General features: G+C 38.4%; 1 protein-coding gene across 2 annotated transcripts in view; it reads left to right on the top strand.

Annotated features, from left to right (window-relative positions):
- The window catches only part of RBL1 (RB transcriptional corepressor like 1), a 56,054-nt gene extending 37,646 nt beyond the window's left edge, over positions 1 to 18,408 (top strand). For both annotated transcript variants that reach the window (XM_012754865.3, XM_020281943.2), the window contains 8 exons: positions 1,701 to 1,967; positions 3,488 to 3,699; positions 5,935 to 6,111; positions 7,981 to 8,052; positions 10,208 to 10,298; positions 13,554 to 13,702; positions 15,622 to 15,786; positions 17,561 to 18,408. In XM_012754865.3, the coding sequence (XP_012610319.1) occupies positions 1,701 to 1,967; positions 3,488 to 3,699; positions 5,935 to 6,111; positions 7,981 to 8,052; positions 10,208 to 10,298; positions 13,554 to 13,702; positions 15,622 to 15,786; positions 17,561 to 17,731 (1,304 nt within the window). In that variant the 3' untranslated portion in view covers positions 17,732 to 18,408. The remainder of the gene's footprint in view (positions 1 to 1,700; positions 1,968 to 3,487; positions 3,700 to 5,934; positions 6,112 to 7,980; positions 8,053 to 10,207; positions 10,299 to 13,553; positions 13,703 to 15,621; positions 15,787 to 17,560) is intronic.
- Positions 18,409 to 21,648: the final 3,240 nt, after the last annotated feature.

The following is a 21,648-nucleotide window of genomic DNA, read 5'->3' as shown; positions in this document are numbered from 1 at the left end:
CTTAAATATAAGGCATCCAACAGACTCTTATAAAGGAATAATGAAAGCTAAGGTAGAAATGTCTACTTGTTTACTGAGGACAGGGGAAGTCAGAACTGCTTTCATAAGCACCAGAATTATGAAAAGACTTATTTTTAAACCATGACTGTTTCCCAATCATCTTGCTAATACAGAGTTTCCAAATAATTTCCAGAGATAATTTTCATATTTTTGAGCATGATTTGAAAATAGATTACATGACTATTGAATTAACTAGTGAATATAATAATAAATAATGAAATATTTTTACTTTAAAAACATATTATTGGCCAGGCGCAGTGCCTCACGCCTGTAATCCTTGCACTCTGGGAGACTGAGGTGGGCGGATCCTTTGAGCTCAGGAGTTCAAGACCAGCCTGAGCAAGAGCGAGCCCCTGTCTCTACCAAAAATAGAAAAAATTAGCCGGGCATGGTGGTGCATACCTGTAGTCCCAGCTACTCGGGAGGCTGAGGTAGAAGGATCACTCGAGCCCAGGAATTTGAGGTTGCTGTGATGTAGGCTGATGCCACGACACTCTAGCCGGGGCAACAGAGTGAGACTCTGTCTCAAAAAAACCCAAAAAACATATTATTGGCTGGGCACAGTGGATCATGCCTATAATACTAGCACTCTGGAAGGCCAAGGCAGAAGGATTGCTTGAGGCCAGTTTGACACCAGCCTGAGCAAGAGCGAGACCCCATCTCTATAAAAAATAGAAAAATTGTTTGAGTGTGGTGCGCACACCTGTAGTCCCAGCTACTCAGAAGGCTGAGGCAGGAGAATTGCTTAAGCCCAGGAAATTGAGGTTGTTGTGAGATATGATGACGCCACTGCACTCTAGCCTGGACAACAGAGTGAGACTCTATCTCAAGAAAAGAAACAATAACAACAAAAAAAACCATATTATTCACACACCTGTAAAGAACAGTTGGTTGAGAAAAGAATTGTGGAAAAAGGTGTAGAATTATAAGGGGCTAGAAGAATCTGTGCACATAGTGGAGAGAAAATGGAGAGCAGCCCTTGTGAAAGGATAGCACTGGAAGAGAGGCATAATCCATAACCTTTAGTTTATTTTTGATCAACACACTACTCCCAACCATCAGATTAAGGCAAGGTAAGCAGAGTACCACCTTTACTCATATCTTCTGATGGATTTATTAAAGATGACTCCATATTTACTAAATCAGAAAGCCACAGCTATTGCCTTAAATAGCATAGAGTATAGGAGTGCAAGAGGAGGCAAAAATGTGACCCAAATCAGTAATTTTTGCTTTTGCTTCTCTTCTTCTCATGTGCTATTTACTAGATAAGATTTACTACTTCTCATGTGCTATTTACTAGATAGTATTTACTACTTCTTAAATTTAGTGGACACATCATTCTACCTCTCAACAACTACTTTATCCTTAATGTTTTGCTCCTTTAATATAGGCAAAGATTCAAGAAACCAGGAAGACGAGCTATCATAATTTTCACAGTTTATTGTAATGACTTATTTCATGCCACTTTCTCCCACTAGATTTGATATTCCATGAGGGCAGAGGCCATGTTATATTAATTGCTGGATCCCAAGTGCCTAGCATAGTAACTCAATAGCTACTTGTTGAATGAATGAGTAAATCTGATTTATTATTTTGTAATACATTTTAAACTGTTTTAAATTTCTTTTTCTCTTTATTAGATATGCAACCATTGTCTCCAATTTCTGTCCATGAACGCTACAGTTCTCCTACGGCAGGGAGTGCTAAGAGAAGACTTTTTGGAGAGGATCCCCCAAAGGAAATGCTTACAGATAAGATCATAACAGAAGGAACAAAATTGAAAATTGCTCCTTCTTCAAGCATTACTGCTGAAAATATATCAATTTTACCTGGTCAAACTCTTCTAACAATGGCCACAACCACAGTAACAGGGACAACAGGACATAAAGTTACAATTCCATTGCATGGTAACATTTTAATGCATTTGTTTTATATTTTTACTGGGTTGACTAAAAATGTAAGAAATGTCTTACTGTATTGGGTCGCATGGTCTAACTCATTTTTCTTGACTCTATACTTTTTTCTTTTTTTAATAGATTTGATTTTTTAGAACAGTTTTAGGTACACAGCAAAATTCAGAGGAAGTATAGATGTTTCCCATATAGTCTTTCTCCCATGCACATATATGTCACACCAGAGTGCTACATTTGTTTCAATCCATGAACCTATATTGACACCTCATTTTCACCCAAAGCCCACAGTTTACATACAGATTTATTCTTGGTGTGGATTTTGACAATGTATTTAATATAATGACATGCATCTACCATTATAACATCATGTAAAGTACCGTGTTTTGCCGAAAATAAGACCTACCCATAAAATAAGCCCTAGCAGGATTTCTAAGCATTTGCACAATATAAACCCTACCTGAAAATAAGACCTAGTGATGGGCATGGCTATGCAGCGTATCTGTACAACCCATGCATTTCCTCACAGAGCGGTAAAGAGGATGAGCAGCCCTTCTCATCTGCCCCATCGTGACAGCTACTATCCCAGAGGTGAAGGGAAAGGTGCAGGCAGCCCTACCAACGAAAGGTCGGCTCCCCTTGTCAGGTCCCAGCCATCCTGTGCGTGCTGCAAGCTGAGGCTTTGAGGGGAAAGTCTCCTCAGCGAAGTGAGGAGCGAGATGCTCCCTTCTAGGTATTGTGTGTCCCCAGGGGGAAGAAGGAAAGCTGTGGCTGCCATTTTACTCAGCCCTGTGGGCCTCTCTCACCCCCAGCAAACACCAGGGGATAGGGGAAAAGCTTCAGCAAGCAGTCTCCTACTGAGCCCAGAGAGAGTAACACATCCCCTGAAAATAAGCCCTAGGGTGTCTTCTGGAGGAAAAATAAATATAAGACCCTATCTTATTTTTAAGACCCATGTCTTATTAAATATAAATATAAGACCCTGTCTTATTTTCGGGGAAACACGGTAGTAATTTCACTGCCCTAAAAATCCTCTTGCTCCACCCTTTGTTTTGTTTTGAAACTATCCTGTTTTTTGAATTTTCAAATTTTATAAATTCATTACCCTCTTTGTTAGTAATTGTTTTCGTATCTCAGCTTTCCAATTAGTGTACATTTCCTTAAGTGCTCAAAACAAAACAAAACAAAACTTTTACTGAGAAAATTTGCTTTTTCTCAGTAAATTCAAAGTATTAAAACATCACAGGCACATACAAAAGAGAACAAAATTTGCTTTTTAAAATAAAAAGTATCAAAACAAAACAGCATATTCTTGTTTCAGGGAAGAAATAGAAAAGAAGAATTCAGTCGTAACCTTAATAGAATTACCATTTTATAGCCTTCCTCTCTTTCTCTAACATATTCCTATGCTTATACACACAGATGTGTGTGTGTGTATAAAATTGACAAATTTCCTAGAACTCTCCTAGAACTTCCAGCTTATTTCTAAAACTGAGAACTCTTGGTTGTACTTTCAGGTGTTGCAAATGATGCTGGAGAGATCACACTGATACCTGTCTCCATGAATACAACTCAGGAGTCCAAAGTCAAGAGTCCTGTATCACTTACTGCTCAGTCATTGATTGCTGCTTCTCCAAAACAGACCCATCTGACTAAAGCACAAGAGGTACATCCAACTGGAATAAGCAAGCCAAAGAGAACTGGGTCTTTAGCACTGTTTTACAGAAAGGTATGTGTTTTTATAGCAGTAGGCAGCAAGTCAGTCTCATAAGAAGAGTTCACTTAATCAGAGGAAGAAAGATTAAGTAACAGAGAGCAGCTTTGCCCTTTGATTTTTTAATTTTTGTAAAATATACATTACATAAAATTTACCATTTTAACTATTTTTAACTGTACAGTTTGGCGTCATTACATACAGTCACATTTTTGTGCAGCCATTACCACCATCTATCTCTAGACCTTTTTCATAGTCCCATTCTGAAACTTTGTACTGATGAGCCCAGTGCACTCTAGCTTGGGCAACAGAGCAAGACCTAGTCTCAAAAAAAAAAAAAGAGTCACTGGTGGCTTTGGAGTCAACCACTTGTCTCTCTTTATATTAATATCAGATTAGTGTATTGAATAGCTTAAATTAGTTTTTAAGCTCAATTTGTATATTTTTCCTGCCCTAAGTAATTTTCTGTAAAGGATAACTTTCTTTCTTTTTCTTTCTTTCATTTTATTATTCCTATGAACATTTAAATTTATTTTTTTTCCCCCACCCCTACATTTAAATTTAAAGACTTAGTCTGGGCCAGGTACGGTAGCTCATGCCCGTAATCCTAGCACTCTGGGAGGCCTAGGCGGGAGGATTGCTTGAGCTCATGAGTTTGAGACCATCCTGAGCAAGAGCGAGACCCCATCTCTACTAAAATAGAAAGAAATTTGCTGGACAACTAAAAGTAGAAAAAATTTAGCCAGGCATGGTGGCACGTGCCTGTAGTCCCAGCTACTTGGGAGGCTGAGGCAAGAGGATCACTTGAACCCAGGAGTTTATGAGCTTGGCTGATGCCATGGCATTCTAGCCCAGGCAACAGAGGGAGACTCTGTTTGAAAAAAAAAAAAAGACTTAGTCTGAACAGAATTGCCTGGCTTAGGAATACCACATCATGGTTACCAGTTCTTAAAACAATGACTCTTGCAGGATCTTAAGGCCATTTGCATTAGTATCAATTCATATTGAGACTATATATATAGGCCAGGTGCAGTGGCTCACGCCTGTAATCCTAACACTCTGGAAGGTTGAAGCAGGAGGATTCTTGAGCTGAAGAGTTCAAAACCAGCCTGAGCAAGAGTGAGACCCTATCTCTACTAAAAAATAGAAAAAAAATAGCTTCACAATTAAAAATAGAAACAAAAAAATTAGCTGAGCATGGTGGCTCACGCCTGTAGTTCCAGCTACTTGGGACGGTGAGGCAGAAGAATCACTTGAGCCCAGGAGTTTGAGGTTGCTGTGAGCTAGACTGACTCCATGGCACTCTAGCCTGGGTGACAGAGACTCTGTCTCAAAAAAAAAGAAAAATGTATATATAAAAGGCTCAGGGCATTGAACTAAATTTACCGTGATGTACTTTAAAAAAAAAAACAGCAAACTTCATGTCTCATTTAACATTCCTGTTGTTCGTATGCTTATAAAAATGGTGTAGAATATTAAAGAAATTTTTTAAGTTGTTTTGCTTTGTTTTTGAGAAAGAATCTCATTCTGTCACCCAGGCTAGCTTGCAGTGGCATCATCATAGCTCACTGCAACCTCAAACTCCAGGGCCCACTGATCCTCCTGCCTCAGCCTCCCAAGTAGCTGGGACTACTGGCATGTGCCAACATGCCCAGCTAATATTTTTGTTTTTTGTAGAGATGGGGTCTCTCTCTTGCTCAAGCTGGTCTTGAACTCCTAGGCTCGAGCAATTCTCCCACCTTGGTGTCCCAGAGTGCTAGGATTATAGATAGGTGTGAGCCATCACACCTGGCCTCATTTTGCTTTTTGACTCCTTTTTAGAATCACATGTTTTAGTTTTTTATTATCTGGCATATTAGGTTTCCTAGCAATTTTACCTGAACCCAAAGAGAACAAATAGAGACTTCTGAACACTTTTGAAAAATTATGCATTCATAATGGTCATGATGTAGGTAAATCCTGCATTTTAGTGTTTCTTACTTTACATAGTTGGCAGAATAGAGTAACAGGGGACATCCTTTTTAAAAAATTTTTTAAAGTAGTTTTCCAAAGAGAATTTTGCTTTAATCTATATTTTCCTGCCTTACCAATGAACTATTGCTGTAGAATAGAAATTTTACTTATTTTAATATATCGACAGCCCGCATATATTTTAATCTTGGCCTGAAAGCCAGTGTTCATGATAAGACATAAAAATTTGAGAAACGATTTACTAGATGTTTTGCATCAATGTGTTATCTTCCATCTTAGGTGTATCATTTGGCAAGTGTACGCTTACGTGATCTATGTTTAAAACTGGATGTTTCAAATGAGTTACGAAGAAAGATATGGACATGCTTTGAATTCACTTTAGTTCACTGCCCTGACCTAATGAAAGACAGGCATTTGGACCAGCTCCTCCTTTGTGCCTTTTATATCATGGCAAAGGTAATGGATAAGTTGGGGGAGGTCTTTGCTCTACTTGCCTATATTTGAAGCATGAGGTAATAATAATCTGTTAGCTTAGCTTTCCTTTAGTGCTGTAAGACAACAGTGCCCACTATTCTTAATTAAGTAGTAAATTCAAGCTACTGCATGTATTCTCTGAACTCTCCAGTTAATTTTATAATAATCAGCTTTTCCACTTCATAAGAATATATTGGTTGTAAAGGAGTTGAGAAAGATCTTAGAGACCATTTATAGTAAAATGGCTTTTCATACTATTAATGTGAACAGCACCATTTCCATTCTTACCCCAGGATACCTCTGATTTGGTACTTTAAAGTAAAATGATCTTCACAATGTAGGTTAGTAACTGAGGCCTAGGCCTGAAAGTAACTTGTCCAAAGTTTACACAGCAAGGGACAATCTAGAATCTCCTGAATCTACTCAGAGCCAGTAGTAGCTTGAAAAGAAAAAAAAAAAAAAAATAGAATCTCCTGAATCATAGTCTGGTATAAGCTTCTATATCATATTGCTTTCCAGTGATTTATTGTGCTGCCTCAGAAGACCATTTTACTTTCTAGTTGCTACAACATGTTATAAGTCATAAAATAACATTTCTTGCTTGATTTTTTAAATTCTAATATATCTGAAACCATCATTTATAACTTTTGTCTTGACCATATTGGCCACACTGGCAGTCCTAGCGGATACATACAATTAAGACCTAAATTTTAGCTTTTTGAAACAGGACATGTTTTCAAACTCCTTTGTCACCCTCCTCCTATAATGCCTCCTTAAAATCTCTATAAAAAATAGGTCTCAATAAATGTTACTAAGTAATCATTTGTGTTTTCCAGAAAACTGTCAGAGTTCAGAGTTTGCCATTTCTAGCTCATCATTATAGACAACAGGTTTAGAGCTAATGGACAGTGAAGCAGGGTAAAGTTGTAATTTAAGTGAACGTTATTATAAAAGAGAAACCAGAAGAATTCCTTTTTGGATCACTAATCTGTGTTCTTCCTTTTGGCCACTGCTGTGACTTCTGTCTAAGCATTAGAAACCTGCAGTCTATCCTGAAATGTTAAAACCTAATCCTAGCCGGGCGCGGTGGCTCACGCCTGTAATCCTAGCTCTCTGGGAGGCTGAGGCGGGCGGATTGCTCGAGGTCGGGAGTTCGAAACCAGCCTGAGCAAGAGCGAGACCTCGTCTCTACTATAAATAGAAAGAAACTAATTGGCCAACTAATATATATAGAAAAAATTAGCCAGGCATTGTGGCACGTGCCTGTAGTCCCAGCTACTTGGGAGGCTGAGACAGAAGGATCGCTTGAGCCCAGGAGTTTGAGGTTGCTGTGAGCTAGGCTGACGCCACGGCACTCACTCTAGCCTAGGCAACAAAGCAAGACTCTGTCTCAAAAAAAAAAAAAAAAAAAAAAAAACCTAATCCTATAATAACCATTTAGTTTTATTGTGAATCACCGCAAGACATTTTCTGTCCTTCAGTATGTGGCTAATTTACTTTTAAATAAGTACTTTAAACTAATAAAACTGGAGACTGCAGGGGATTCAACAGATCTGGGTTTTCTTGTATCTTTTTTTTTTTATGAAGAAATACATTTTCAGTAGAGTCACACCATAGCAATTTCAGTACTTTTTGATTAATGAAACTATTAACTAAGTCCCCACAGGCCACAAAGCCTGAACTTTAAAGGTAGTAAAAATCATAAATGTTAGTGGTTTTTAGTCATGGACTGGCCTCGGGTTAATGGCTTTCTACAAGGCTGCTCTCAATGCCAACCTATAATTGAAGTTTTTGTTCAGAGCCATTTTTCTTTCAAAAGCAGTTGATAAATGCAGTTTTTATTTTCCTTAGGTAACAAAAGAAGAAAGAACTTTTCAAGAAATAATGAAAAGTTATAGGAATCAGCCCCAAGCTAATAGTCACGTGAGTTAGATTATTTTTCCTACTGTCCAAAAATAGATTTGTTCTGTTTCTCCACTGACAAGTCATATAAAAGGTAAACTTCTTTTATAATTTTATTATGCTTTAGATTTTCTGGTTTAATAGATACCATTAAACTCAAGAGACAGCTTCATTAAAGAAGAGTTTCAATAGAAGCCAGGAAATCTGGCTGTTTCTGACTCATCCATATACTTGCATATACTTCTTACAAGTTCTGAAATTTCATTTGTTCATTTGTTGAGTGGAGACATTTTTCACTTGAAAAATCTAATGAAAGATATGTATAATAGTAATAATACTCTTTAATTATATAAGACTTGATTCTCTGATGGTATTTAAATCCAGTGGAGGCCGAGCGTGAGCCTGTAATCCTAGCACTCTGAGAGGCCAAGGCGGGCAGATTGCTCGAGGCCAGGAGTTTGAAACCAACCTGAGCAAGACCCTGTCTCTACTAAAAATAGAGAGAAATTAATTGACCAACTAAAAATATATATACAAAAAGTTAGCCAGGCATGGTGGCGCATGCCTGTAGTCCCAGCTACTCGGGAGGCTGAGGCAGTAGGATTGCTTGAGCCCAGGAGATTGAGGTTGCTGTGAGCTAGGCTGATGCCACGGCACTCACTCTAGACTGGGCAAGAAAGCTAGACTCTGTCTCAAAAAAAAAAAAAAAAAATCCAGTGGAAATTGAGGATTTATAAACTTAACTCCAGCTTCTCTTGCCATTATCTAGTAAGAATCTTAACGTTTTCATCTTTAAATAGATGTGAAGCCTTTCTGATCATTTTGTTCTACTAGCTGTGGTGAAAATCCTGTAAAACCATTCAATCATAGAAATGGAAAATGTTAGCCTAGTGGCCTGGCATATAGTCAGACCTTACTGAATGTTAACTTTATATTGTGTGTTTTTTGTTTCCGAGACAGAGTCTTGCTCTGTCACTCAGGCTAGAGTGCCGTGGCATCAGCTTAGCTCACAGCAACCTCAAACTCCTAGGCTCAAGTAATCCTTCTGCCTTAGCCTCCAGAGCAGCTGAGACCACAGGCAAAGCCACACACCCGGCTAATTTTTCTATTTTTAGTAGAGATGTTCTTATTGTTGTTGTTATAGCCGAAGAACAAAAGTAGGTTACATTAAGAGTTTGACCATCACGAACCTAGTTGCTCTGCTTGTAGGGAGTATAATGGCCTCTTCTCTGGCCCTGGAGATCATAGAAAAAGAGAGAGGTGGGGACCAGTACTGGTAGTCATGCTCCCTTTTAAGAGAGCCCTACAAATGGATTCAATTCTTTACTTAAGCCCCCAAAATACACTGATATTGAGCAACATGGTATGAAGTATAAACATTTGTTATATCCTGTGACAAGATAAGAGTTTCTGGGCCTCTTCAGGAAAAATCATCAGGAACAAAACCTATAGCGGTCCAGATTGTCCTTAAAGATCATGTGGCCATCTAGGCCGGGCACGGTGGCTCACACCTGTAATCCGAGCACTCTGGGAGGCCGAGGCGGGTGGATTGCAGGAGGTCAGGAGTTTGAAACCAGCCTGAGCAAGAGCAAGACCCCGTCTCTACTATAAATAGAAAGAAATTAATTGGCCAACTAATATATATATAGAAAAAAATTAGCCGGGCATGGTGGCGCATGCCTGTAGTCCCAGCTACTCAGGAGGCTGAGGCAGCAGGATTGCTTGAGCCCAGGAGTTTGAGGTTGCTGTGAGCTAGGCTGCACCACAGCACTCACTCTATCCTGGATAACAAAGTGAGACTCTGTCTCAAAAAAAAAAAAAAAAATCATGTGGCCATCTAAAAGGAGTGGGAATGGGCTGGGGACAGGAAAACAAGCCCTGTTGAGACCAAATGATTCTTGTGTAAGGAATTAAAAGGAAGGAGGAACAAGTTCAGATCTTTGAGGTTGATTTTCTTTGACAAAAGTTACCGGTCATCTTTAGTTGCTACTTAATTCTTCTTCTGTTTTGTAAACTAACATTCTACACTTATCAGAGCCAATAATATCTTAACCCTTGATTATCATTTATAAATATTTTTTAATTGGCTTGATATTTTGTTCTTTTCATTTTGATTTTGCTTAACTTGTGCTTCTTTGTGACTTAGCAATCCTTTTTTTCCCCCTCTGGCCTGTAGGTATACAGAAGTGTTCTGTTGAGAAGTATCCCAAGAGAAGTTGTGGCATACAATAAAAACATAAATGGTGATTTTGAAATGATAGATTGTGGTAAGTTATCCAATTTAACATGCTATATGTAAAAGACCTTTGATTACATTGTACATAATATAGTGAGTGTTGGGCAACTTGGAAATAGGAGTCATGATATAGGTGGGGTGGGCAATGTACATGTTTTGAAAGGATGAAGTTTGAGATAAGGATGGGCAGGTATAGTGTATAGAAACCAATTACTTGTCCTTTGTTAATTGCATTTTGGAAATGTTCTAGTCTATTTATGCATGTTAATAAAACACATAAAAGACACTTAATAAAATTCATAAATCTCAATAACAGGGAACACAAGGTAGCTGTCAGTGATCTTCCTGAGGAGACAATTAAGGAAATGTGCTGTTCATAATAAGTATGTAAGTGATTCTGCTACCACAAAAGGAAAGGAAAATCAAATAGTTAATATTCATGTTCCTCTTCTGCACATCTCCTTTTCTTTGTCTCATTTTTCTATGTATTTAAAGTACATATAATAAATACATGTCTATATATGTACTGTGATTTATTTAATCCTGTAATGTGGGACATTAAGGTAGTTTCCATTTATACACAGCTTTGTGATGAACATCATTGTAGCTTAACCTTTGGTCCACATCCTTAGGATAAATTCTTAGAGAAAATTGGCTGGGTCAAAACTTTTTCTTTTTTTTTTTTCTTGAGACAGAGTCTCACTTTGTTGCCTGGGCTAGAGTGCAGTGGCATTAACCTAGCTCACAGCAACCTCAAACTCCTGGGCTCAAGCGATCCTCCTGCCTCAGCCTCTTGAGTAGCTGGGACTATAGGCATGCGCCACCATGCCTGGCTAATTTTTTTTTTTTCACAGTTTAATTGGCAGTAGTTTTTCTTTCTTTCTTTTTTTTTTTTTCTTTTATTTCATCATATTATGGACGTACAAATATTGTTAGGGTTACAAATGTTGCCCCTACCCCCTTCCTCCCCCCCCCCATAAGTCCAATCCCCTTAATTTTTTATATATATGTTTTTAGTTTGCCAATTAATTTCTTTCTATTTATAGTAGAGATGGGGGTCTCCATCTTGCTCAGGCTAGTTTTGAACTCCTGACCTTGAGTGATCCGCCTGCCTTGGCCTCCCAGAGTGCTAGGATTACAGGCACGAGGCACTGCGCCCCGCCCAAAACTTTTTTTCTTTTTTTTTTTTTTTTTTTTTTTTTTGAGACAAGGTCTTTCTCTGTTGCCTGGCCTAGAGTACACTGGCATCCGTAGAGCTCACAACAACCTCAAACTCCTGGGCTCAAGCAGTCCTTCTGCCTCAGCCTCCTGAGTAGCTGTGATTATAGGCATGTGCCACCACACCCAGCTAAAAGTAATTTTTTGATTACACAAATATCCATGATCATGATAGTGTCTACTGGGATCTAAACTTTTACGATCTCATTCACCAAAAAGATCTTTTAATAATCTTTTTAATAGGCCGGGCGCTGTGGCTCACGCCTGTAATCCTAGCTCTTGGGAGGCCGAGGCGGGCGGATTGCTCAAGGTCAGGAGTTCAAAACCAGCCTGAGCAAGAGCGAGACCCCGTCTCTACTATAAATAGAAAGAAATCAATTGGCCAACGGATATATATATAAAAAAAAAATTAGCCGGGCATGGTGGCACATGCCTGTAGTCCCAGCTACCAGGGAGGCTGAGGCAGAAGGATCGCTCGAGCCCAGGAGTTTGAGGTTGCTGTGAGCTAGGCTGACGCCACGGCACTCACTCTAGCCTGGGCAACAAAGCGAGACTCTGTCTCAAAAAAAAAAAAAAAAAAATAATAATCTTTTTAATAATCTTTTAGTAAGATCTTTTAATGGTAATCTGATCCCATTTAAGGACACATAGACCAAACTCAATTCTTTTTACATAGATATAATATTCCTGAGCTTTTTTAAGGCAATGAGAAGTATATATAACACAGTATCCCTGGAAAAATACCCTGCTGCCACAATCAAGATCCTTCAAAAATAGCAAGAGCAAAAAAGACATTCATATTAGGATGGAAATCCCCTAGGCTACTTGGCCCTTGGACCATGTTTGAGTTTTCTGGTTTTCCTAAGGTGGAGGCATGTTTCTATAAACACTGTGCTCAATGTTTGTAGGCCAGTGTATTGAGAATGAGAACATTTTTATATATGCTGAACTCTTTTTACTTGGCAGTGGTTTTCATAGTTCCTTTAAACAGATGATTCTTGTATATGCAGGTAGATAATAGTTTGTAATACTCTTCCCAAAAAAAGAGTAGGATAAAATTCTGTTGGTGCCATAAACTATCCCAGAGTAACCCCGTTAACTAGGAAAGCACCTAGGGATAAGCTGTCATTTTACAATTGAGGGTGCTCTCTAACTGAACACCGGTTCCTGCTCAGGGTTTCTGTTGTGCATGGAAAATAAGGCTTTTTGAATACCTTTGCCATGTATTTGCATAGAAATAAACACAACTCATTTTGCTTCTTCCTTAACCTGTGAGGTTATGCTTTACCTTTTAGAGACTTTCCACCTTTCTCATAAAGCCAGTAAGAATATCTGCAGGCCCTTTTGTGATCTAAAGCCAGAGTTCACCGCTGCCACCCATACTGTGGAACTTAGCTAAACACCAACCCAGAGCTGGTGCTCTTCTAAGGGCCACCAGTGGCAGTAAGCTCAAAAGCTATGGTTGTGAAAACATTCTTACTAAAGTGGTATCTAGAGATAAGAGCACCACCTTCAGTTCATATGTTTGTATTTCTCTTGATTCCAATTTGATTTATAAATACCACAGGTGGATTTATGTTTCTTTTTTTTTTTTTTTTTAAGACAAAGTCTCACTCTGTTGCCCGGGCTAGAGTGCCGTGTTATCAGCCTAGCTCACAGCAACCTCAAACTCCTGTGCTCAAGCGATCCTCCTGCCTCAGTCTCTGGAGTAGCTGGAACTACAGGCATGCACCACCATGCCCAGCTAATTTTTTTCCAAATATTTTTATTTGTCCAGCTAATTTCTTTCCATTATTTTTAGTAGAAACGGGGGTCTCGCTCTTGCTCAGGCTGATCTCAAACTCCTGAGCTCAAACGATTCGCCCACTGTGGCCTCTCAGAGTGCTAGGGATTATAGGTGTGAGCCACCACACCTAGCCAACACAGGTGGATTTCCGAACTGTCTCTGAAAATACTAATTGCTTTGCATAAAGACTTGTGGCTTTTTTTAATACTATAGAGAGGAAATTCCAATCACTACCTTATATATTAAAATATACCTATCACAACATTGAATTTTTTTCAACAGTCTTGGAAGATGCTACAAAAACACCTGACTGTTCCAGTGGACCAGGGAAAGAGGAAAGAGGTGATCTTATCAAATTTTACAATATGATATATGTAGGAAGAGTGAAGTCATTTGCATTAAAATACGACTTGTCAAATCAGGACCATGTGGTATGTTTCATGTTTTACTACTTTATTAATATTGTGTTACTATGAGTTTATTTTTGCTAAATATTTCAGAGTTTAAAGCCTCACTGATGCATTACATAAGAGAAAATGTATTATCAGTTTATCAGAGAATGACTAATAACTTAATCAGAATGATTAAGACTATAATACAGCAGAGACCAGTGGGAATCATGGAAATTTTATCTATACTGTGATTATGTTGCTAGAAATTATATACTCATATGGGTAAGGACTAGATGGGAACATGGAAATATTAAAACAATTTGGGTAATTTTTGTTTTGGTTTCTCTTGTCATATTATGGAAGATAAATGTTTTTCTCAAGATAAAGAGAAAAGGATAAAAGTAACTAGGCCTAGATTATTAATAGAGGCAACACTAAGAAATTTTTATACAGTCCCTAGTTTTGGCAGTAGCAGCAGACCTGAAAAAGTGTTACCAGTGTATAAACTGAGGTTGGTTACCAGGATACCAGCCTTTAGCTATAAGAAAGAGGGCCCTAGTAGAAGCTGCAGCCAGCCAGCCAGTAGCATGTTGTGAGGATAGTCATAGACCATAACTGTTCATCCTGTTCCATCAGTTCTGCCTCATCTCCGTCACATCCTGTGCTATGAATATCTTTATCATCCGCCAACTAAAACTAGTTGTATTAGCTTCAGATGAAGATGATGAGTGAAATATTAGATAAGGCCAGGCATGATGGCTCACACTTATAATCCTAGCACTTTGGGAGGCCAAGACAGGAGTCTCGCTAGAAATCAAGAGTTTGAGACTAGCCTGAGCAAGATCAAGACCCTGTCCCTATAAAAAATAGAAAAAAACTAGCCGGGCATGGTGGCACTTGCCTGTAGTCCCAGCTACTCAGGAGGCTGAGGCAGGAAGATCACTTGAGCCCAGGAGTACAAGGTTGCATTGAGCTATGATGAGGCCACTATACTCTAGCCTGGGCAATACAGTGAGACCCTGTCTCAGAAAAGCAAAAAAGAAAGAAATATTAATTAAGGAACCATCTCTATTTATTTCTGTTGCACAGAATATTAAAGAAAAATGAAATCCTTGCTCACGTAATTTATATCTAAATCTTTTGCATTTCTGTGTCTTTCCCAGAATTCCCTGCCTCTCTTTTATTCATTCTGTTACTGTTTTGGTCGTGGGTGTTTATGAGTGTAGAGACTTTCTTATTGCAAGTATTAGAATGTTGATTATTTTTTGTCCCTACTTTGTAACCAGTACTTTCTTACCACTCCTAATGTCTTGCCCAGAATTATTATTTTTTTTTTTTTTGAGACAGAGTCTCACTTTGTTGCCCAGGCTAGAGTGAGTGCTGTGGTATCAGCCTAGCTCACATTAACCTCAAACTCCTGGGCTCAAGCAATCCTACTGCCTCAGCCTCCCGAGTAGCTAGGACTACAGGCATGTAGCACCATGCCCGGCTGATTTTTTATATATATATATGTTAGTTGGCCAATTAATTTGTTTCTATTTATAGTAAAGACGGGGTCTCACTCTTGCTCAGGCTGGTTTCGAACTCCTGACCTCAAGCAATCCACCTGCCTCAGCCTCCCAGCATGCTAGGATTACAGGCGTGAGTCACCACGCCCGGCCTTGCCCAGAATTCTTAATACTAGTTACAGGATTTCCTGAAAGTTCCAGGAAAATAAGTTCTACTTTATCTGTTAATAATTGTTAAAAAAACAAACAACAACAACAAAAAAAGGTGTAATGAACCATTTCTTTGTACTTGTACATTTCTTTGTACATTTTTCTTGTACTTTTTAGCTATAAATAATCTCTTATAGTATAACTAACTCCTAACTAGGACATGCCATAACAATAAAAATATGGTGGGATTCAAAAAACAAAAACTTTTATCTTAAAAATCTGACTTTTGGGTTGTTTTAGATGGATGCTCCACCACTCTCTCCTTTTCCACATATTAAGCAACAGCCAGGCTCACCACGCCGCATTTCCCAACAACACTCCATTTATGTTTCCCCGCACAAGAATGGGTCAGGCCTTACACCAAGAAGTGCTCTGCTGTACAAGTTCAATGGCAGCCCTTCTAAGGTAAGGTACATACAGGCTTTACTCCAAAACAACTTATATAGATACATATGTTAAAAGTTGGATTTCAGATTACCAATTAATAATCATTAATCTGGCCTTTTTTTTTTTTTTTTTTTTTTTGCCAAATTACTCCTGTACTGATAAAATATGAACTGTTAACTCTAGCACATTTCCTGTGATCTATAGCAGTATATTCATGGGCAAGTTGTTTAACTTCTTGTGCTAAAAAAAAAAAAAAAAAAAAAAGTAGAGCAATATATTCAGTTCAGTTGAAGTAGTTTAATCCATTACTATTGATAAATTTGGGGAGTTCACATCAAGAGTCCAGTGTGTCTCCCTGTTCAAGCATGATCTTGAGAAAGGCCCCATAAGGCAACACCTGCAAATGGTCAGACATGGGGACTGTTAAATTTAAAGAAAAGCCTTTGAAGTGAAAGTGCATTAGTACATAGCAACAAGGATAGTGAAAAGTCTGGAAACAGAGGCCTCCTCTTATGTACATAGACAACTCTGTGGTTGTCTCTATCTTATCTCTGTATAGTAATGAAGATGTGACGTAGACATGATTACTGTTTTCAGATATTTCAAGGACTATCAAGCAGATAAGTTCAGTATGTCTCCAGAAACCAGAATCGGTATCAACTGAAAGAAATTGTAGTGGGGCAGATTGTAACTCAGTTCAAATACAAGGACAGGTCCTGAACTTACTAGTTTCCTATTCAGTTCCACAAACACCTATTGAGTTCTTACTGTACTTGACAAACAAGGTTCACTAAGATATATATACCAGGTTTATTTTTCCTCTTTTATAGAAATTGATTTCCTGTAAAAATGTTTAGAAGAGATTCTTGCATGAAATAAAAGATTAGACCAGTTGACTTTTAAGGTAGTGATTCTGAAACCATGAGTCAGAACCACCTGTTGAGCTTGTTGAACAGATACCTGTCCCACAGACCTATTGAATCCAAATCACTACCAGGTAGGCCTGAGACTAATTAAAACAAGCTCCATAGATGTTTGTGATGCAGATTTCAGGAACTTCTCCTCTGAGAGCTTGTTAGAAACACAGAATCTCCACCAGGTGTGATGGCTCATGCCTATAATCCTAGCACTCTGGGAAGCCCATGTGGGAGGATCCCTTGAGAGTTTAAGACCAGCCTGAGCAGGAGCAAGATGCTATCTCTACCAAAAATAGAAAAAAATCAGCCAAGTGTGGTGGCACATGCCTGTAGTCCCAGCTACTTGGGAGGCTAAGGCAGGAGGATCACTCCAGCCCAGGAGTTTAAGGTTGCAGTGAGCTTTGATGATGCCACTGCACTCTCTACCCTGGGCAACAGAGTGAGACTCTGTCTCAAAAAAAAAAATATTAAAAAACATTACTCTGAAGTAAAGGATCTCAAACTTTAGGAAACATCAGAATCAGCTGGAGGGGATATTAAAACATAGATTGCTGGGCTCTACTCCAGAATGTTGATTTCAGTAGGTTTAGGGTGAGTCTTGGGAATATATATTTTTAATTAGTTCCTACATGCTTCTTGTCTGGGGACTACACTAAGAACTACTGTTACAAGGTAAATCCAATGTTTTAAGCCACCTGAAAATATTAGTTCTAGCCATCCTTTTTAAATTGGTCTAAATTCAAAATATAATCTACTCCAGTGTTTAGATTTGGATAGATGATAGAGGACAGGAAAATGCAGTTAGCTTGGTTCTTTGCTACTGTTTCCCTCTCCACACCTTCTTTTACTAACACATGTCCTCTGTTTTTGCACAGAGTTTGAAAGATATCAACAACATGATAAGGCAAGGTGAGCAGAGAACCAAGAAGCGAGTAATAGCCATCGATAGTGATGCAGAATCACCTGCCAAACGCCTCTGCCAAGAAAATGATGATGTTTTACTTAAACGCCTACAGGATGTTGTCAGTGAAAGAGCAAATCATTAATGTCATTCCTGTTTCTATGATAAAAGCACTTTTAGTTTGTTCTGCAGAAAGTTGGGGCTCTGTCCTTCACATCTTTCAGCCCTATAGATGGTAAATATCACTGGGTTATAAGAAAAAGTACACCAAAATTATGTGCTTTTTTTTTTTTTTTACATTTATCCAAAATGTAGTTGACAGAAATGTTTTTTGAGTTAGGTTGGAAAGGAATATTTTAAGTACCTTTTAGAAGAACTGATAGTCATAGAATTTTTTAACTGTTTCTTGGGTTAGTTATTAAGATAAAGTAAGGGGAACCCCATAACTTTTTAGCTGTCATTTAAAAATAATCAAATGATTCCTCATGTGCTTTGTAATATGAGGGTAATCTATTTTTGTTAAGCATGCTATGAGATATTTGTATTTTCAATTTAATATTGAAGGTAAGGGTTGGTTCTCATAGTACCTGGGCCAGAAGATGATGCACCAGCCTCTCTGGCCCACTGTGGTAACTCTGTATCCAGGTGCCACTACTCTTCTGGGTTATTTGATCCCTTCTTGTGTCCTTCCTGTCCTTGAGCATAAGCAGATTTGTGCCTAAGCCTCTGTGCTATCCCCATTACTTGCTTTCCAACCGTGAGCTCTCTTAGCTTGGTGTCACAACCCAATAAAAGGGGTACTTCTTTTTTAAACTACTATAATTTTGTTTTTCATGACATTAACTTAATTACATGATTGTAGTAAGTCATGTAATTCTCAAATACAAAGCTGCTTCTCAAGCCAGTAGAATAAACTTCAGAATACATTAGAAACTGAATTTCCTGGGCTGAGCGCCGTGGCTCACGCCTGTAATCCTAACACTCTGGGAAGCTGAGGCAGGTGGATCCTTTGAGCTCAGGAGTTCAAGACCAGCCTGAACAAAAGTGAGATCCTGTCTCTACTAAAAATAGAAAGAAATTAATTGGCCAACTAAAAATATATAGAAAAATTTAGCCAGGCATGGTGGCACATGTCTGTAGTCCCAGTTACTTGGAAGGCTGAGGCAGAAGGATCACTTGAGCCCAGGAGTTTGAGGTTGCTGTGAGCTAGGCTGACGCCACAACACTCTAGCCGGGGCAACAGAGTGAGACTCTGTCTCAAAAAAAAAGAAAAAGAAACTGAATTTCCTATTAGTAAGGTAGCACCATGAAAATGTGTGATATACTGTTTTTGAGGCCATCATAAGATCATTCTCAATGTCTAATTGATTCCCTAAGAATATCTGAAACCTGTTTTTAAAGCCTCATTAAAATCACCTCATGCCTTACAATTCTAATATACATCAATAAAATAACTACTTTCTATTCCCCCCCTCTTTGTTCTCAGTATTATTAGTGCATCATAAGTTTCCCATTAGAGTTTGACCACTGGGTCTCCCTGAAGATGTTTTTCAGTAGGGAGACAGCTCTCCAAAGGATCAGCTCTTCATCATTCACTTTTTTCTAATGTGTTTCTAGAAACTGGAAGGACGTGGGTAAGCCATTCTTCGCTAATTTTGAGAAGATTTATAAAAAACCTTATTTTTAAAAGGTATAATATTTACCTTACCTGTGTCTAACCATGGCTAATTTGAAATAGTCTAAGATTTGGCTGCCAATTAGCAATTAATATTGTCAGAAATTTTATTTTTCAATTTTAAGAAGAAAAGGGATTTTGGTCACATTTTACTTAACTGAAAATTACATCCTCATTCTTTGTGTAGTATCTACACATTGTTATAAGCCAAATCACATAAAAAAAGTCTATGCCAAGCATGATGGCTCATGTCTATAATCCCACTACTTTGGCAGGCCAAAGCAAGAGGATTGCTTCAGGCCAAGAGTTGAGTTTGAGACCAGCCTGTGCAACATAGCCAGAACCCCATCTCTAAAAATAATTCGCTGGGGGTGGTTGTGTGCGCTTGTAGTCCTAGCTACTTGGGAGGCTGAGGCAGGATTGCCTGAACCCAGGAATGCAAGGCTGCAGTGAGTTATGATTGTACCGTTGCACTGTAGCCTGGGTGGCAGAGTAAGGCACTGTCTCTTAAAAAAAAAAAGTAAAGTTTGTCTTGAATCCTTGTACATATTTTTATGTAGCTATAACTATTGTATCATTTTTATCTCCATTTTTAATGTGCAAAATATAAATGAGCATTTGTACATTGACTAAGAAACTCTAGACATGTTTTTATTAGTTTTTAGGACTTGGTATCAATGTACATAAAATAGTTAATAAAAAATTGAATTTTTGAGATTGTTAATGAAACTATACTTTTGCTCTTTTTTGTATGACAGAAGTAATTACACAGTCATTTAAACTCTATGTCTTTTTAAATATCTATTTTATATCTTTTAAATTCCTTAGTATAACTTAAAAGTTGATGCTCCTGTGGTTTCTAGTGGGAGAATAGAATGTAACTGCTAATGGGTGCAGAGTTTTTTTTTTTTGGTGGGGTAGTTGGTGAAAACTATTTTGGAACTTGATGTGGGTGGTAGTTGCATAACATTGTGAATTTACTAAATGCCACTGAACTGTACACTTTAAAGTGATTAATTTTATGTTATATGAATTTCACTTTAATTTTTTTAAAAACCCTTAGGTACATACATATAAACAGGATTAGCCTGGGCACAGTGGCTCACGCCTGTAATCCTAACACTTTGGGAGGCCAAGGCAGGAGGATCATTTGAGACCAGGAGTTCAAGACCAGCCTGAGCAAGAGTGAGACTCTTGTCTCTACAAAAAATAGAAAAATTAGCTGGCCATGGTGGCATGTACCTGTAGTCCTAGTTGCTTGGAAAGCTCATGAGACAGGAGAATCACTTGAGTCCAGGAGTTTGAGGTTGCAGTGAGCTATGATGATTCTACTGCAATCTAGCCTGGGCAAGAGAGCAAGACCCTATCTCGAAAAAGAAAGAAAAAGAAACTGGATTATTTAAAGGCCTTGGAATAAATATGTGGACCAAGTTATACTGCATTAAGGAAAAGGCTCTATTTTTCTCTTAGGAGTGCTTTCAGGTGTATTTCTCTCCCATGTGATCCATGGCTCAAACATTATTTTCTAATTAAGATTTTAATGTGGTTACATTATATTGAATCACATTTTTAAGAAAAGATAATCCTCCTGCTTGTTTTAATTTTGTTCCTTTTGAGTGCTTCCACTAAGTCAACAAGCATTTATTGGTTGTTTGCTCTGTGCCTGGTCCTCTACTAGGTGCTAGGGATATAAAGATGAACCATAGTTCCTATTCTCAAGATATAATATTTGTAGCCCATTAATATAATGTGATAGGTATAGTAATACAGCTCTGCACCAAGATGAGTGGTATTAGCATAGAGAAGAGAGTGATTCACTCTGCCTGGGTGTGACAGGGAAACCTCTAAAACAGAGGTTATTTAGTCCTTATGGATGAATAACTGCCAGGACAGTAAAAGTATTCAAGACAAAAGAACACTGTCTGTAGACAAGTCTGTAGAAAGACCCAGAAACATGAAAGTACTATGGGATTAAGAATTCAGGTAATTTAGTAAGGCTGAAGTGTAGTGTGCATATGCAAAAGTATGATAGAAAGTAAAACTAGGCCGGGCATGGTGGCTCACCCCTGTGATCCTAGCACTCTGGGAGGCCGAGGCCGGTGGATCGCTCAAGGTGTGAAGTTCGAGATCAGCCTGAGCAAGAGCGAGACTCCATCTCTACTATAAATAGAAATAAATTGGCCAACTAAAAATATATAGCAAAAATTAGCCGGGCATGGTGGTGCATGCCTGTAGTCCCAGCTACTCGAGAGGCTGAGGCATCAGGATTGCTTGAGCCCAGGAGTTGGAGGTTGCTGTGAACTAGGCTGACAGCAGAACACTAGCTTGGGCAACAGAGCAAGACTCTGTCTCAAAAAAAAAAAAAGAAAGAAAGTAAAACTAGATCT

The sequence above is a fragment of the Microcebus murinus genome, chromosome 16, assembly GCF_040939455.1.
Source record: "Microcebus murinus isolate Inina chromosome 16, M.murinus_Inina_mat1.0, whole genome shotgun sequence".
Taxonomy (NCBI): domain Eukaryota; kingdom Metazoa; phylum Chordata; class Mammalia; order Primates; family Cheirogaleidae; genus Microcebus; species Microcebus murinus.
This window is presented reverse-complemented; position numbering and strand designations above follow the sequence as displayed.